This window comes from Monodelphis domestica, chromosome 1, assembly GCF_027887165.1.
Source record: "Monodelphis domestica isolate mMonDom1 chromosome 1, mMonDom1.pri, whole genome shotgun sequence".
In the NCBI taxonomy this organism is placed as follows: domain Eukaryota; kingdom Metazoa; phylum Chordata; class Mammalia; order Didelphimorphia; family Didelphidae; genus Monodelphis; species Monodelphis domestica.
In genome coordinates, this window is record NC_077227.1 from 3,232,323 (window position 1) to 3,249,761 (window position 17,439).

General features: G+C 43.8%; 1 protein-coding gene across 1 annotated transcript in view; it reads left to right on the top strand.

The window, feature by feature from the left end:
* Window positions 1–17,439, top strand: part of TCERG1L (transcription elongation regulator 1 like) — a 342,031-nt gene that overhangs the window by 261,222 nt on the left and 63,370 nt on the right. The window contains exons 8-9 of the mRNA XM_001372407.5: window positions 2,144–2,298; window positions 13,177–13,246. Of these exons, the coding sequence (XP_001372444.3) occupies window positions 2,144–2,298; window positions 13,177–13,246 (225 nt within the window). The remainder of the gene's footprint in view (window positions 1–2,143; window positions 2,299–13,176; window positions 13,247–17,439) is intronic.

The following is a 17,439-nucleotide window of genomic DNA, read 5'->3' on the forward strand; positions in this document are numbered from 1 at the left end:
GTACCAACAAGCTAATCTAATCATTAAATATTATATCCTTGTGCGAGTACCATCCCCATTGAAGATTGTATCCACCAATCATTGAGGTTACTTACCTCCACATCCATGAAACACTGTGCCCAATTTGTGCTGTGCCCATTTGCCACCCTGATTATCAGCCACCATACCTCATAGCCACACTAATCCTTTTTCCTTGTGTCTTTTCGCCTCTGAACCCAGTAATCCTGTCCTAATTAGATATTGTGCTCATTTATCAATCCACTCATCTGCCACTACGTTCACTCACCATGTCATGGACTAATAATTGGCATTATTTACCTCTGTACCCACTAGACACTGTGCCCATGCTCTGTGGTGCTTATTTGTTACTGTGCTTCTAATGTTTCATACCTCCGAGCTATAGTTCCCATTAGTTCCTGGGCCATTCGGCACAGTATCTATTCAGCACACACATTGCAGAGACATTGCCAATTGTAAACGTCGTGATCTTTGAGCGGAAGGTGATGGTTTCATCAACCCTATCCATTTTCCTCTCAATTTCCTTTTTCCCTGAGATGCTGGCGATATTGTTTTCTAGAGTGAAGCATCTATGATATTTTAACTATGGAAACCATCTTGAAGACTGAACCTTAAAGAGTCTTGCCGCTACCGCACTCAAGAACCCTTTAGACATGGCCCTTTTGGAACACGTTTGTCTCCTGATGGGTCCGTAGATCTTGTCTGGCTAATCAAGAGATGACTCAAATCTACTTCAAAGATTCAGCTAGTGACGGGATTAGGATCAGTATCCTAATGAATCGGATTTTAGCGATGGGACCTTGGAGACAAGTCTTCAGATTAAAATCTAACTAGCCTAATCTAAAGCTAATTTCCATCAACAGCCATTGTGTCTCATCACTTCTTCAGCTCAGAGCAGTTCCTTCCTACCTGCTAGAGAGCCTTGACCAGACCTACAAGGATTGCATTCTCATTGGATGAGGCAGGCTTTAGCCAACTCTTAATTAGCAAGATGTCCAAAGAATCTTGGAGAAAAGGGAAAAGCAACAACAGACCAACTCTAGGAATCAACAGTTGTCCGTCATTTTTTCTTTTACTCTTATTTTAGCCCAGTTTAGCCCAATGTAGTTGCTCTGTTTATTCAGGAGATGGAATGCAGTGAGAGCTATGATGAGGAAAGAGGAGGTAAGACAGGCTTTCAGACTATCTATTCATCACTAAAGCCCTAAGGGCTCTAATCTCTAGGGACAGATCCTTCTCAGATCATCTTCCAGAGGATAAAGTAAACGATTTTTAAATCTAATTTTTAAAGAACTTGATCAACTTCAGATTGTAGAAGACCCACGCCTAGAAATATATACATATATATGCACGTATATATTTAATTCATTCATATCTGCTCTCCTAAAATGGCCAAACTTCATCAATTCCAAAATTCTGAATTAAAATTACACGGATGGATTTTTGCTGCTAAAATATAATGATGTTTAGATTTTAGTGCTCTTCTGTGATGTTTTTGTTTTTTTTTTTAATTTTCTACTGTGTGTCTGTCTTTATTGCTCAAATTACAGGAACTTTCTAAACTGTTTCAGTCCTAGAGGCTTTGAAATGATTGAGATGGGGATGTGCTACCCTAGAAGTCTGAATCTGACTTTTACTAAGTGTGTTATTTAACTTCCTTTTACATACGTGACCTCCCCTGTTTTTTTTTTTCAAAGACCTGGTTTCTTACATAATAGCTTTACTATAAGGCTTCTTGTAATCGCACTAGGAAAGGAAAAAACAAACCCTAGAGGGCAGAATCTGAATTCGACCCCCGATACTGAGGATTGATTCTTACAGAGACTTGGGCTTTTCCTACGAGATTGTCATGGAGTGACATGATCTAGAGACATAATCTAATCACGGTTTTAAGATTGCCAATCTCCTCAGACTGTTGATAATATGTAAGTAATTGGAAGAGCTCCTGATCTGTCCCTGACACAAATGAATTATATCGACTATGGCTTAACAGTGTGAGAGTGACAGGCATCCTTTTGCCACTGTCCCATTTTAATCCCCTTTGAACGTTGTTGCTGTCTGTGCATTAGAAAGCATGCAGTGCGTTCCTGAATGTTGGACTAAGACTGGTCTGTCATTAAACCAGGTGTGTAGTCTGGACTGGGGATGACCGCGTTTTCTTCTTCAACCCAACGATGCACCTCTCTGTGTGGGAAAAGCCAATGGACTTAAAGAATCGAGGGGATCTCAACCGGATCATCGAGGACCCACCACACAAGCGCAAGCTGGATGCTTCAACAAGTAACTAGTAGCTGTGATTATTTGCATCTCTTTTTATTGAGAATGTGTTTGTTAATCCAATATACCAACTGAGTGTAGAGACCAAAAGATGTGGGGGGTTTCCTGGGCAATATTGGACTGTACATCATATTAGAAACAGACATTCTTGCTATTTTCCTAAGGTGCTAATTATGGTATTCTGGGCAGAAATCTGTACTGTACTGAAGTCCTTTTACAGAGTCAGCATCCTTCTTTTATTTTTAGTAGTGAACTAATAAATGGGTGGTTTGTCAGGCAGAATGAATTTTCATTTCATCCCTACAGCAGAGGAAAGCTATTTTTGAGGGTTTTTTCACCCAAAATATTTCTAGATATCATAATGACTTTTTTGTTTTATTGTGTTAAGCTAAAAACTTCTTAGTGCCTGCTGGAGAATAAATGCAGGCAGCACAATGGAGGTTGTGTGTTGGTGTCGACCCACGGCCCCCCTTGTGTTTGCTTTTGCTGTGGGGAGGAGGCAGGAAGAAACTGGGTGGGGATGGTTGATCTGGGTAGGTGAAATTCCCTTCCAAGAAGCCCCCTTATCGGTTTAATAAGTTATTGTCTCAGAACGTTGCCCGAGCACCCCTGAGGTGGAGCGATGGCTCTGGGGTTGCATAGAAAAGATGCATCACCGGGATGAACACACGTCTTTTGAACTCTTGGGCAACTCCCCATCCATTACTCCTGCTGCCTCTCCTGCACTCCGTTTGGCCTGCTTAATGATGATGAGCAGCTGTCCTTGCCACTGAGTTGTCATCCTGTCTCTGTGTTTAGTCAGCTGGTTAATGATGCTAAGACGGCCACAGACATAGCTGAGCCAGTGATCGCTGCTCTCTGTGGCAGAGACATGGAAAACGTGCAGACGAGGTCGGTAGAAATGGGATTCGGAGTGTGCAGAGCCCTGACGTCCTACTATGGAAAGAGTTCACTTTGGATTAGCTTTTTTTCCATTCACTCTATGGTGGGAAATCCCTGCTAGGGGCACAGCAATACCCAGGTAGCCTTGTGTACAAAAGAGATGACGCCGAGCTCAAAGGCCATCGCTAGACAAGAAGGTAGGACTAGCAGAAGGGACCACCAGCCCTCAACGTGACAAACAAATGAAAATAACATCACTTGTTATTGGTAGAATCTCCAGTGTGAGTGAGTCCATCTGCATCCATCACAAAGACGTTCGCCGTTAGGGGGAGTCGGCTTGAAAGTTTCCTTCTCCCGCTCTTCTTTCTCTTCCTCCTCCTCCTCCTCCTCCTCCACCTCTACTTGAAACTTGAACGATGACTTTTCCACATCACCACATCCAAATATCATCCCACGAGCCCCAGTTTCCTCCTCTTAAATGAGGGTGTTTTGAGTTGATGACCTGCCCAGTTCTGAATGCAGGACCCTTTGATCCAGTGAGCAAGAATGGAATCCACTTGAGAACAGAGAATGACTGCGATTGCAGATGATGAACAATCCATGGAGGAAATAGCAAATAGGTGCTTCTGAGTGACTCAGCAAAAGCTTCAAGACAATTTGGCAAGGACTAATGTACACATGCATGGGGAGAAGCAAGAAGATTTCTGCTTTGCTGGCATTTTTTTTCTCCCTGACTCAAGTCTCATTCCAGCTCACAAGACTTCTTATGTTAGAAACGAGGAGAACAGTCCCTCTGCATGAAGGACAAAGGCTGCAGCTGCCCAAGATTTCCCCACTAAGGTCATGGTGTCTCTGCTGAAGATTAATCTGCCCCAAATGATTTTATGGCAACGACTTGCTCCTGTCCTCAGCTTCCATGAGTAGGGTTAGCCATCGAGGAGATCCAGGTGTAGACACGCCTGGCTCTCGCCATGCTCGAGGAGTACCAAGTATGGCAGCACTAGGTAAAGGGAGCTGAGGGGAGGCCAGTGATTTTGTGTTAGTGGAAATGAGCACAATTGGTGTAGACGTGTAGAAAACAACACCACGTCCAAGCCTTGATGAAAGCATCGGATTGTGTCTTGACTCATTCCCTTCCATCATTGGCCCAAGACCAGCGCCACGCTACGAATCAAGCCTCAGCAAGAAACTCCAGCACTGCGTGTTGTTGGTGTTTGGCTGATGTGAGCACTGCTGGGTAATTACTTCCATCCTCCTCCTGCTTTTCCCCAACGTGAGCCTTACCTAAGATGAGCAGAGGCAGAATTTTGTATCTGGGGTCCAACAGAACTGTGCGAGCTGTATGACTAATTGAAAGCAGAAAAGACATCAGATCTACAAGCCGTGGGTATCTGCTACAGAGGTCCAAGGACGCTCAGTATTGGGGGCAGAGGGAATTTCCTGACTAGTAGAGGCATCCCAAAGGGAAAGGGCATCCTTGACAGGTAGGGGTTCTCCTTCTGCAGTGGGGATAGTCAAACAGAGAGGTAATTCCCAGCTTTTACCACCATTCTGCCTTGGAACTGAAACTTAGTATTGATTCAAAGACAGACCTAAGAGTTGGGGGGGGGGGGAGGAGTCCTCTATAACCAGTGTTTCCACTTGTCCTCCTCCCACTCTCTTCCTAACTCCTCACAGCCTAGTTTCTAACTTATCACTCTCCCCAAATTGTTCTCTCCAAAGTTACCAAAAATGATCTCCGTGGCTAAATTCCATGATTTCTTGTTTTTTCTTTTTCTTGATCTTCATTCTCTCTGACTTCTCCGCAGCCTTTGGCACTGCTGATCACCCTCTCCTTCTTGACATTCTCTTTTCTCTGGAATAATGGGGCCCCGCTGTCTCCTGGGTTTTCTCCTACCTCCCTGACCCTCCTTCTGTCTCCTTTTTGATCCTCATCCAGGTCATGGCCTCTACCCACGAGTCTCATGCGTAGTTGTCTTTTGGGCCCTCTTCTCCCCTCCATCTAGATGACTTCACTTGGCAATCTCATCAGCTCCCATGGATTTAATGATCATCTTTATGTGGATGATTCTCAAGCCTTCTTATTCTTTTCAGACATTTCCACTAATTTCCTACCATGTATTTCCAATCACCTTTCAGACATCTTGAATTAGATGTTCAGTAGCCAACGGGAACTCCATATACCTAAAACAGAACTCATAATCTTGCTCCCTAAATCCTTCTCCCTCCTACTTCCCATTGCCATAAAGCCCATCTTCCTAGTCCCTGAGATGACCTTCTTCACTCCTCACTGTCTCTCGCTCCCATCCCCTCTCTCCAAGCTGTTGCCAAGGTCTATCAATTGAAATCTGGCAACGTCTCTCCTCTTCTCCCCTGACACAGTTTCCACATGATGCCGGCTCTCATCCCTCCTTCCCAGACCATTGTAAAATCCTCCAGGTGGGTCTCCCTGCATCGTCTCTCCTCTCTCTAGTCCATCCTCCATTAAGCCTCTAACGTGATTTTCCTGAAGCACAGCTCTGATAATGGCACTCACTCCCCTCAATAAACCCTAGTGGCTCCCTATTGCCCCCACAACCAAATACAAATCTTCCTTTTGGGATTCAAAACCCGTCTAACCCAGCCCCCTCCTAACTTCCCATTCTTCTTACATCATACTCCCCATGATGCTCTCTTCAGCACAGTGACATTGGCCTCCTTGATGCTCCATGTACAAAACACTCCATCTCTTGATTATGGGCAAATGGCTGCATTCCATGTTGGAAATCTCTCCCTCCTCATGGTCAACCCTTGCCCTCCCTGGCTTGCTTTTATTCCCCTCTAAAAATGCATCTTCTACGTTAAGCCTTTCCTAATCTCTTCATTCTAAAACCTTTGCTAATTTTTTCAAAATATGTTCCAATTACACATAAAAATAACTGTTAACATTCTTTTCCCCCTAATTTTGGAGTTGCAATTTCCCTTCTTTCCTCTCCCACCTGCCCCCCCCCCAGCCATTGAGAAGGGGGAAGTAATTTAATATAGGTTAGACGTGTATAGTCACAAAAAACAGATTTCCGTATTAGCCAAGCTGTGAAAGAAAACACAGAACCCCCCTCAGCCCCCCAAGCCCCCCAACACACAAGCAAGAAAACCAGAAGATTCTAAAGAAGTCTTTTCCAGCCTGCATTCAGACTCCATGAGTTCTGTTCCATCCTGAGTCCTTCCCACTTGTCTGAGATCATCGTACTGCTGGAAATTGCTGTCATTGACAATTGACCACTGGGCAGCACTGCTATTACGGACTGCAATGTTCTCTCGGTTCTGTTCACTTCGCTTCCTGTCTGCTCACAGAAATCTGTCTGGGCTTTCCTGAAAGCATCATTTCTTTCTTTTCCCCCCAATTTTCCTGCATCCCCTCCAACATTTATCATTTCCCTTCTCTGTCCTATTAGCCAGTCGTAGAGTTTTAAGGTAGGATTTCAGGCGTCTTATTGTGCTTTTCTCTAAGCCAGAATGATTTTGAGGATATTTTTTTCATATGACTAAAGACTGATTTAATTTCTGTATCTGAGAATTGTTTGTTCATATCATTTGGCCATTTATCGCTTGGGAAATGCCTTGTATTGTCATAAATACTTACTATAAAAATTGTCCTTCAACTTTTGGCTTTCCTTCTAATCTTGATTACATTGATTTTGTTTGGGGGAAACTTCTTAATTTAACTTAGGCAAAATTATGCATTTTATACCTTGTAATGCTCTGTCTCTTCTTTGGTTATAAATTCTTCCCTTACCCATAGATTAACAGGTAAATAAACTATTACGTGCTCTATTAATTTGCTTATGATATCACCCTTTAGGTCTGAATCATGGGCCCATTTGGACCTTGTTTTGGCATACAATGCGTGATTTTGGTCAATACCTACTTTCTGCCAAACTCTTTTCCTAATAGTTTTTGTCAAGTAACGAGTGCTTGTCCCCAAAGTGTGGCTATTTGCCTTTATGAAACATTAGATTACTGTGGTCCTTTACTACTCTAAATTGTGTCCCTCATTTTTTTTCCTGCTTGTCTACCACTCTGTTTCTTAGCCAGAATCAAATTGTTTTTTTTTAAAAAATATATTTTATTTGATCATTTCCAAGCATTATTCGTTAAAGACATAGATCATTTTCTTTTCCTCCCCTCCACCCCCCATAGCTGACGCATAAGTCCACTGGGCATTAGATGTTTTCTTGATTTGAACCCATTGCTTTGTTGATAGTATTTGCATTAGAGTGTTCATTTAGAGTCTATCCTCTGTCATATCCCCTCAACCCAGAATCAAATTGTTTTGATGATTACCACTTTCTACGACAGTATGAGATCTGGTATGGCCAAGCCACCTTCCTTCACATTTTTTTTAATTCATTTGATATATTTGATCTTTTGTTCTTCCAAATGAATTTTATTATTATTTTTCTAGCTCTGTAAAATACTTTATTCATTTAATTAGTGTGCCATTGAATAATACTTTGACTTAAGGAGGTTGTCGTCTGTATTATGTTGATTCAGCAGCTAATATTTCCTCAATTGTTTAGATGTCTTTTTTGTGTGTGAAAAGTGTTTCATAATTGTTTTCTTTAGTTCCTGAATTTGTCTTGGCAGGTAAACTCCCAAGTGTCTTATGTTTCCTGAATTTTATTTTAAATGGAATTTCTCATCCTTTTGACCTTATTTTATCATTCCTTGATGTCGTATGGAATCATTAGCTTTCACTTGCCTGATCCTAATTTTCAAGGAAGTATTTTCTTCAATAAGCTTTTGTGCCTTCTTTTCTGCTTTGCCAATTTTACCCTTTCCTTGGATTTTTGTGCATCATTTCACATTTGACCTCTTCTATCTATCTGTCCATGGTTATTATTGTCTGTTTTTATGGTGTTATTTTCTTTAGTGTATTTTTTGCTTCCTTTACCAAACTGTGATCCTATTTCAAGTTTTTCTTGCATCACTTCTTTCTCTTCCCCATTTTTCTCTAATACTTTTATTTGCCCTAAAAATTCTTTTTGAACTATTCCAGGAATTACTTTTTAGGCCTAAGGCTAATTCACATTTTACTTTGATGCTTTTCATGTAGCTATTTTGACATGATTGTCTTCTTCTGAGTTCATATTTGATCTTTCTTTGCATCCTAATAATTTCCATTTCTCATTATTTTTTTGTTGATTGTTCACTTTTAAAACTTATTTCTGTGAGTTTTAACTTTATGTTAAAATTGGGTTCTGCCACTAGGGTTGCAAGAGTACTGTTCCAAGCTCCAAGTTGTTCCCACTGCTTTTTTCAAAGCTAGTTCTGGGTTTCTCCAAGTCTTCAGTTTTTCCAAGGTGATATAACCCAAAAAGAGGTGCAGTCCCCACTTTCCTGGATGGCACTCTGGTCGTTAATTGACCGTGAGCACTCTTTTCTACTCTGCAACCCTGTCCAAGATCCCTAGTCCTCCTTCCTACTGTCTTCCTTACCCTGGCACTTGGACCTAGAACCCCTTATGGACAATGAAAGCAGGGACTATTTTGGTCTCTTTTCTTTTAACCCCAGCAGTTAGCAAAATGCCTGGAACATAGTAGGTACATAATAAATGTAGATGGATTTATCAACTCTATCATTCTCTAATTTAACTAGCTAAAATATATATTTGCTTAAGATTTTCAACAAGCACTATATTGCCCAGTTTTCCTCTAACAAAATACCAGATTTCGAGGTGGAAGGAAGCCTAGAGGTAATCCAGATGAATCTATTTTGAGGTAGCAAGTCCTGCCTCAGTTTTCAGAGAGCAATTTGTGAAGGTAGCATTCACCCTTTAGCACTCTGATTCAAACCAAACCTTTTTTCCCTGTTTCAGTAACTCCCTTTTCCAAAGGGGTCTTGAAAATCAAGGAGTTTATGCATTGAATCCATGGTTTCCAGAACCTTCTGGATAAAGTACTTGTGTTTGGAATTTAAAGACAATTTCCACTCAGCCTTGGGTTGTTGGTAAGGGGTGAAAGGTGTATGCCTGAGGGCCCCGGGGAGAAATCGAGAGCTAAAAGTACAGAATCTAGAGGGTCTCAAAGGATTTGGGAAGTATTTGGAAGGCAGTGTTTACCCCCTGCCACGTTTGCTTAGACATTTATTTTTCAAGAATTGCCTCATTATTTGCCTTGAGGCTGTTGTTTGTTGCCAAAGTTCATGATCAGTGAGTTGCTCCATGTAACGTTTTAGGGTGCTGGCATGTTCTGCTGGGCCTAGTCCTTCAGCTACTTATGGTCATCAATGCATATCTCTAATGGGGGGCAAGAAATAAATAATCGCCATAATTCAAGGCAAAACAGAACCAAGTAGGTCTTATGGAATGTCTGCCATATTTAGGAAATTTCGGGGTTCCAGGATCTTAACTGGAATTTTTCAATAAAAGAGGAGAATGTTTACAAGAACATCACATTCCCCTTCTTAGCTGCCAAGTTCAAGTTAACATATAATTCAGGATATGAGAAAAATGCCTTCAACATCATATTCATGTTCCAGTGGAATTCTAGTGAAAAACTGTAAAATAATATGAATTCTGATGAGAATGATGATGTTTTTTTCAGGGGACCTGTCCTGTTTGGGCTCTACTTTTGGTCTCAGCCTCTCACAGTGGGGAAATGTTGTTCTCCTCCATTATATGTAATGACATTGCACTGGGATTTTTGAAAAGATTTGCTATTTTCATTTCATCTGACATCCTATGGATTACCATTGTTTCCCTATTTTTAGAGACTATAAAACAATTAGTATCCAGTTTGTTTCTTTTCATTTTACTCAGCATGAAAACACTCTTTTCTCCTGATTGACCAAGATCTAAAAGGAGTGGCTAATATGTTTGGGGAGGGGTTTAGGATATAATTTCCACTTTTCTTGGTGCAGAATAGTTGTCCGTAGCAGTCCTTAGGAGTCATAAATAGTAAGAGCTAAAAAACCCACCATATTGAAACTGATTATCAGGTCATTGAAGGGGGGCAGTTAGCTTTCAGTGGTAGTGGGGGAGAGATGGATCAGTTTATGAATCAGATATGTTTAAAATGTGAGCATTGACTCATTAGAACAAACATTTTAATCAGTAGAAAAGGTTTAGAAAAAGTTCAAGAAATGAAAAAGGCAGCTTCGAAGCCATCTTGCAGACCATAACTAGCCACAGGATCGTTGGACAGATGCAGAGCAAACAAGATCCCAAGTCTCTGCTTGTCACCGACTTACCATGAAAAGGCATCTTTGGTTTCATGGATTCTGATGGTCATCCTCTGATAGAGGGGCCTCATTTCCATGTCTGAGTCCTCCAAGATTCCCTGAAAGGTTCTGGGTGTGCCAGCACCTTGTTCATCAGTCCTCTGGTTATAAATATCAGCCTCTAGAAGCAGATCCAAAGAGGGAGATGCACGATCTCCAGAAATGGACAAACACCATGCAGGCTCCCAATGAAAGAACCTCAGAGGATGGGAAGCTCCAAATATGTCCCTATTTGGGGAAGACGGTGCTCGTTTCATAGGCTTCAGGAGATTGCATATAGCCTCAGTGAGATCCGGAATCCCTCTCAGGAATAGGGTCTCCTTCCTTACAAAGACAATAAGAAAGTGGATGAAAACTGACAACTGTCTCAATGATGATATGCAATTGAACGAAGAAGCACGGGTCCATCAGCACGGGTAGTAGACCAGCCCTGAGGAGGGTCACCAAATCACATGTAGAAGTCAAAGGAAGGACAGTTCTGCATTAGAGTAGAAATGAGAGTTTATGAACCAATTTTCAGGAACCCTCCATTTCCCCACAAAACAAAATCCCTCTGACTTTCGCTATTCCCACAATATTCCCCAAGAGATGCTCTTTCCTGTGCAAAAATGGACAATCCAGTCTATGAAGTAATATGGTTGCAGGTTGCTCAGCCGGTAGGGTGAAGGCCATGAGTCAACTATGGCAGCCATAAGTTAAATATGATTTCTATTAAAACTGGCTCAGAAGGGGCATAAAAGAAAGTATCGGAAGGATCCATGATCAGAAAGGAGCTGGCTTGAGACTTGCCATGCAGGCATGAAGATCGATGGTCATCCACTCGGTTTTAAGAGCTCATGAGCTGTCATGGGGGCAACTGGGGTGATTCCCTAGTTAGTTCACAAGCACATAGTAGGGGCAAACATACTGTACCCTCATCGGGTCCAGTGCTAGGAAGTGAGTGGGAGTCTGACTGACTGCGCAGGCATAGTCGGGCCGAGGGATGCCTACGTAGAGGGTGCACCCTTCTTCCTCTCCTACTTGGAGGGACACGGTCTGACCCTGGCCAGAATTTAAATTGAGGCCCCCCTAGAGAAGGCTTGAGTAATGGTGTCTATCTTTTGGCATTGACTGCCGTCCATCCTGCAAAAAGCACCCCGACTCTGCCCAGGTTATCTTTGATGGTCCTGTTCGCCGTCTGTGACGATGACCTTTCCTCCGTCCCCCTTTACCCGCTCGGGCTCCAAGAGGAGAGGAACCCGCCTGAAGAGGCTGGGCCCCTCCGTTAAGGTTCCGAGCCAGCCTGGAAGGGGGTTGTCGAGTTCTCTCCCAGAGAAAAGGGTGGCAGGGGTCGACGCTGTTTCCATACGCTCCCCATTCGTTATGGAGGGCCTCACGTTCAAGCCCCCTCTGGGAGATCAGACGAGACGCCCTGTATTGGGGCCCTGGCTTGGAAGGCGATTTAACAAGTACTGCAGTGCCGAGCATTCCCCCAACCCCCGCGTGACACAGTGGATGAGAAAGCAGCTTGAGAGCCGTGCTCGGGAGAAAGACGCGGGTAAATGGGAAGCGCTCCTCGCCTCAGCTCGGCTCGCTCACTCCTCAGAATCCTTCCGCGGTCAGAAAGGAAATCGCGCCGAGCTCCCAGAATGTCACCTGGGAGACCAACAGCAAGCGCGCGTGCGCGGAGCGCGCCTTTCCTTCCCTTCCCCAACTTCATTAAACATTGACAGGCGCTGCCTCTTCGGGATGGAAGGAAAGAAGAAAGGCTGTTTCCATTCCAATTTTACCTGCTGAAGGGAACACGCTTTTTGGACGAATAACTGCACCGCTGAACAACAGCAGCGAGCAATCTCCTTTTCCATTCTCAGGGATGGGAAATATAATAGAGGAAACAGTGGAGATCAAATTGGATTTTGGCCCTCAGGGCACAAGCAGAGCCGAGGATCAGCGTGCCAAAGCAGCAGAGGCCCTCCTCAGCGCCCCCTGGGGGCCATCCAACCTGGCCTGCAGCTCCTCATCGAAGCTTGGGAGAGCCTTTGCTGGGAGAAGACGTCAATATGAAAATAGGGCCAGTCCCCTTTCCGGAGACTTGGTCCTGCCGTGAGCAAGAGGGAAAGCTGAGAGACTCCCGACCAGCCTCCTAGATGAATAACTGAGCCAATCAGGCGTCTGTGTAATGGAGGGGGAGAAAGAGACAGACAGACAGACAGACAGACAGACAGACAGACAGACAGACAGATAGATGGATAGAGACAGACAGACAGAGACAGATAGACAGACAGAGACACAGACAGACAGATAAATAGATAGATAGATAGACAGATAGATGGATAGATAGATGGATGGATAGATGGATGGATGGATAGAGACAGAGACAGCCAGAAAGAAACAGAGGCAGAAGATAGACCAAGAGACAGAGACGCAGAGGCAGAGAGAGATTCAGAGAGGCCCGTAGAAGGAGAAACAGAGACGAAGAGAAACAGTGAGAGAGTAAAATAGAGTCAGAGACAAAAAGGCAGAAACAGATAAATTAGAGAAGGATGAGAGACACAGAGACCCGCAGAGACATTGCACGGAAAATGATCACTAAGAAACTTGACTTGGTCTAGCTTTGCCTTTTCACCTTTACAAACAGTGTGTGCCTCACGGTGCATTACAGAGCATCACAAACTAGCACAAATCGTGCATGCTGGCGCTCCTCAATAACTTGTGACTGTAATCAAATATGAATTCTGAAAGTTTTGCCTTCTATTTCAGCAGATAAAAGTGATGGGTCTGAAGCAGAAGATGACGGTGAGGAGCAGAGTCTGAAAACCAAGAGAAACAAGTAAGTACTGATAGTAATAATGGCAACGAATCACTCGTGCCGCCCTTTTGGAGTTTGGAGTGTGTCCGCTTCAATTCCGGCGGGCAGTTTAGAGTCCGAATTTGAGCGGAAAAGAACTGCTTTTGGTGGCTCTGCTTCCCCTGACCGGGTGCAGGTGACCCCGCGCTCTTGCCATCTGTACCAGCGGAGCAGAGGCTCTCTCGGGACTTGCTCACTAGAAGTATTTGCAGTAGAAATCTGAGAGGCCGCCGGGATCTCTTCATTGCTCTTTGTAAGCGACAAGCATTTGTGTTCTGCCTCTAAAGGAAGGACGCGTCCACCACAGGTCAGAGAAAAGCAACGTCTTGGCATAAATATCAGCAGCCCAGCAAAACAGGCTCCCGCTTTGGTCAGGTTGAGCAATGGTTGTCCTTCTGCATCTCGAGTCCGTCTCCTCCCCTCTGTCCCGCCAGGCTAATATCAGTGAGTTGTGCCGAGTCGGGAACAGGAAGACGATGCTTATATTTGTTGTGCTATGACTAAAACTGCTGACTTTGGTGGGGCAGGACAAGAGTCACCAATGAATAGAATATATGTGTGTGTGCGCGTACATGTGTGCGCATGAGTGTGTGTACGTGTGTGCACATGTGAGTGTGTATGCATCTTTGTCAACTTAAAGAATCCATCCAAACATTAGCTATTGATGATGATGCTATCGGCCAGAGAGGAATACTAAGAAATAAAACTGTGAAGGCAATTGGAGATCAGTCATGGAAAGTTTTGGCTGCCTGGTTAATGCTTTTTCATTCTATCCACCGAGAGCCAGGCACGGGCAAGGTTCTGGAGAAGTGCTGGGACATGGGCTGGCATCCCGAGGAAGGCTTCCTTGTTCCACCCAGCTGGCAGCCTTTGAACTCTAGACCTCACGGAGCATTCTTCCGGGTTGTCCCTTCCCCGTGTCCACGGCTGCCCTGTTTTCCCACAGATGGACATGTTTGGAGAGAACCAAGAGATCTCCTCTAAGGCAGCTGTGGCCAATGTACAGAGGGCCTTTGGAGCCTATTTGTCGTCACATAGGAGGGCCTTCAAGGGCCACCTTTGGGCGGCCTCAGGCTGAGCAAAAGAAGTAGCCATCAATGCAAGGCCAAGGGCTGCTTTGGTGGCTGCGCCGTGGAAGGAGAGAAACTGGACCATTTGGGACCAGCTGGGTCTAGGCAAATAGCAAATGCTCCAGACTTCCATCAGGAACAGGGGAAGTAGAAGGATGCTGATGTGCCTAAGCTTGGCGCAGGGGAGGGGAGAGCAAGGACGAGACCCCTTCTTGTTCTAGACTGTTCTAGAAAGAGGGGAGGTGCTTCCTTAGGAGCTTGACTGGACTATGGTTTCTTGTTGGGTGACAGAGTCAGGACCAGCGTTCATCTTAGGCCAAGCACATAAAGAGAATCCCTCAATCCTTGAAGGAGAACAGCCATCATTCTTGGAATCTCTCTCTGTTCTCCACCTGTCTGTAGGTACACATTCAGGGTGCCTTTGGGCCTGGTGGCTCTAGGCCTTTGATGTTCATGAGAAACATATGAGATCATTCCTGGACCTTCAAGTAAGGATGTAGAGATGGGAAGCAGGGGGCAGCTGGATGGCCAAGTGGATAGTGCCAGGCCTGGAGAAAGGAGGTCTTGGGTTCCAATCTGGCCTCAGACACTTCCTAGCTGTGTGACCCTGGGCAAGTCACTTCACCCTCATTGCCTAGCCCCTATTGCTTTTCTGCCTTGGAACCAACAGGCAGTATTGATTCTAAGATGGAAGGTAAGGGTTAGAGAGAGAGAGAGAGAGAGAGAGAGAGAGAGAGAGAGAGAGAGAGAGATGGGAAGTGGTACATGCCTCACTAGTAAAGTTGGTAGCACAAAATGAATTCCCAGGACTAAGAAGAACTAAACTCAAGATCAATACTCCTTGGTTTCCAGGGCAGTAGGACAGACAGGGAGATGTGGTACTCTCTCTCTCTCTCTCTCTCTCTCTCTCTCTCACTCTCTCTCTCTCTCTCTCTCTGTCTCTCTCTCTCTCTCTCTCTCTGTCTCTCTCTCTGTCTCTCCCTCTCTCTCTCTCTCTTTCTTCTCTCTCTCTCCTTTTTCTCTTCTCTCTTCTCTCTCTCCTCTCTCCTCTCTCCTCTTCCCTTTCTTCCCTCTCTCCTCTCTTCTCTCTCTCTCTCTGTCTCTCTCTCTGTCTCTCCCTCTCTCTCTCTCTCTCTCTCTTCTCTCTCTCTCCTTTTTCTCTTCTCTCTTCTCTCTCTCTTCTTTTTCTCCTCTCTCCTCTCTCCTCTTCCCTTTCTTCCCTCTCTCCTCTCTTCTCTCTCTCTCTCTCTCTCTCTCTCTCTCTCTCTCTCTCTCTCTCTCTCTCTCTCTCTCTCTCTCTCTCTCTCTCTCTCTCTCTTCTTTTGTGATTGATGACACCAAAACATCCTTTGTTTCACCTTAAAAAGCGACTCACCTGAGATAAAGAAAAATATGTGGTGTTGAATTCAATGGCCCAACATTCTGGAGGTTCACATCAGCAACATAAAGGAAAAATTCAATTATTAGAATGATTTGAAAGCAAAGACACTTGCCCTCATGAGTTTCCTTTGGAGCTGAAATATGTCCCAATGGCAAACTTCCAGAAAAACCTTACCACTCCTCAAGCGGAGCTGTTGGGCCATTTTTGCTCTTTCCTGGAAGTGGAATTCTCCTCATGATCCAGGATCTCAGAACAGCCGATTGATGAGACTTCTGTTTCCTGCTTTCTGATGTACGTGCCTTGCCACGGCTCAGAAGTGTTTGAAAGTAGGCATTCTTTCTTCAAATTCTTCAAATTCTCTTTGAAGAATTAGGGCTACATTGCCAAGAGTTTCCCTGAGTTATTTCGGGATTCTTGGTGAGATAGGTTGATGCCCACCGATGATCCTGGTGTTGTAGGGAGCCCTTGGTAAAGAAATGACTGCCTCCAACGCCAACTCAGCTGTAACATACAGTCTTGCCCAGGACACATAGAGGTTAAGGCCTCAAAGGCAACAAGCATCACTCAAGACTCGTGCCCAGATCCTGACATTAATTCCCGTTCTCTATGACTTTATCACTCCACCTCTCCTGGCTCAAAAAGAAAAGAAATCAAAACCACACAATATATCCAAGATTTAAAATGCCTCAAAGTATTTTTACTACTGACCTCTTCAGTAAGTGACCAGATCTGGCACTTGACCTCTCCACAAGTTTCCTAAGGAAACACTGTGAGAATCTTTAACATCAAAGAAAAGTTGAACTATAGTCTCAAAATTAATCTGTTCTAAAACTTGGGAAATACGGAAAATCACATGTTACCATCTTTGGGCAAGCTCATGTACATGTAATCAATGGAAAGGACCAATGGCTGAGTAAGTTATAGTAGGTGATTGTAATGCAATTCTATTTTTTTACTGCAATGCAAATCTCTGTTGGAAATATTGTTTATTATTACTATTATTTATTCTACAAACTGTGTGAATCCTAGCTGCACATTTTGGCTTGATGTTTTGCAGCCTTTGTGTAATTAATTAACGGACCTTTGGTTGGATAACATGGAAAAATCCCATTCTAATCTTTCCTAATCCCACCCATTACAGAATGAAGGGGACAAAATTACTTCTAAAACAGAGTTCATTCAAAGCTAAACTCTGTCACTTGTCTGTTTGGCCTTGGGCAAGTCTCTTTCTTTTCCTCACCTCCAGCTTCTTTCTTTTTGTTTTTCTTAATGGGTTCTAAACAAGATTCCATTTAAGATTTCTTCCAAAACAAATCTCTTATTTATTATCCAGTGACCAAATGATGTCTAACATCATGGAAAGCATAAAAATTCATGATTCCTTATACTGATGTTCCAACTGTGGGCTGTCATCAGTATTTTATCCCGTTATCTAGAATGTCAAAAATTTCTCAGAAATGAAGAAAGCTTAAACCTGAAGGTGGCATCTACTTTGAGCCTTTAAGGAAGGAAGAGATGGATTCCTTCTGACAGATATTGGCGATCTGCTAAAGGGAAAGAGAAAGAACTACTATACAGTGCCTAAATTTCTGTTCAAGGGCCAAAGGAACCCTTGAGCATTGGAGAGAGGTTGAAGGCCAAGTCTAAGAGATCCTCCAGAAATGGTCAGAGGAATCTCTATATGGAGCTTGATATTTGGCTATCATGAATGAGGTGACACTTAT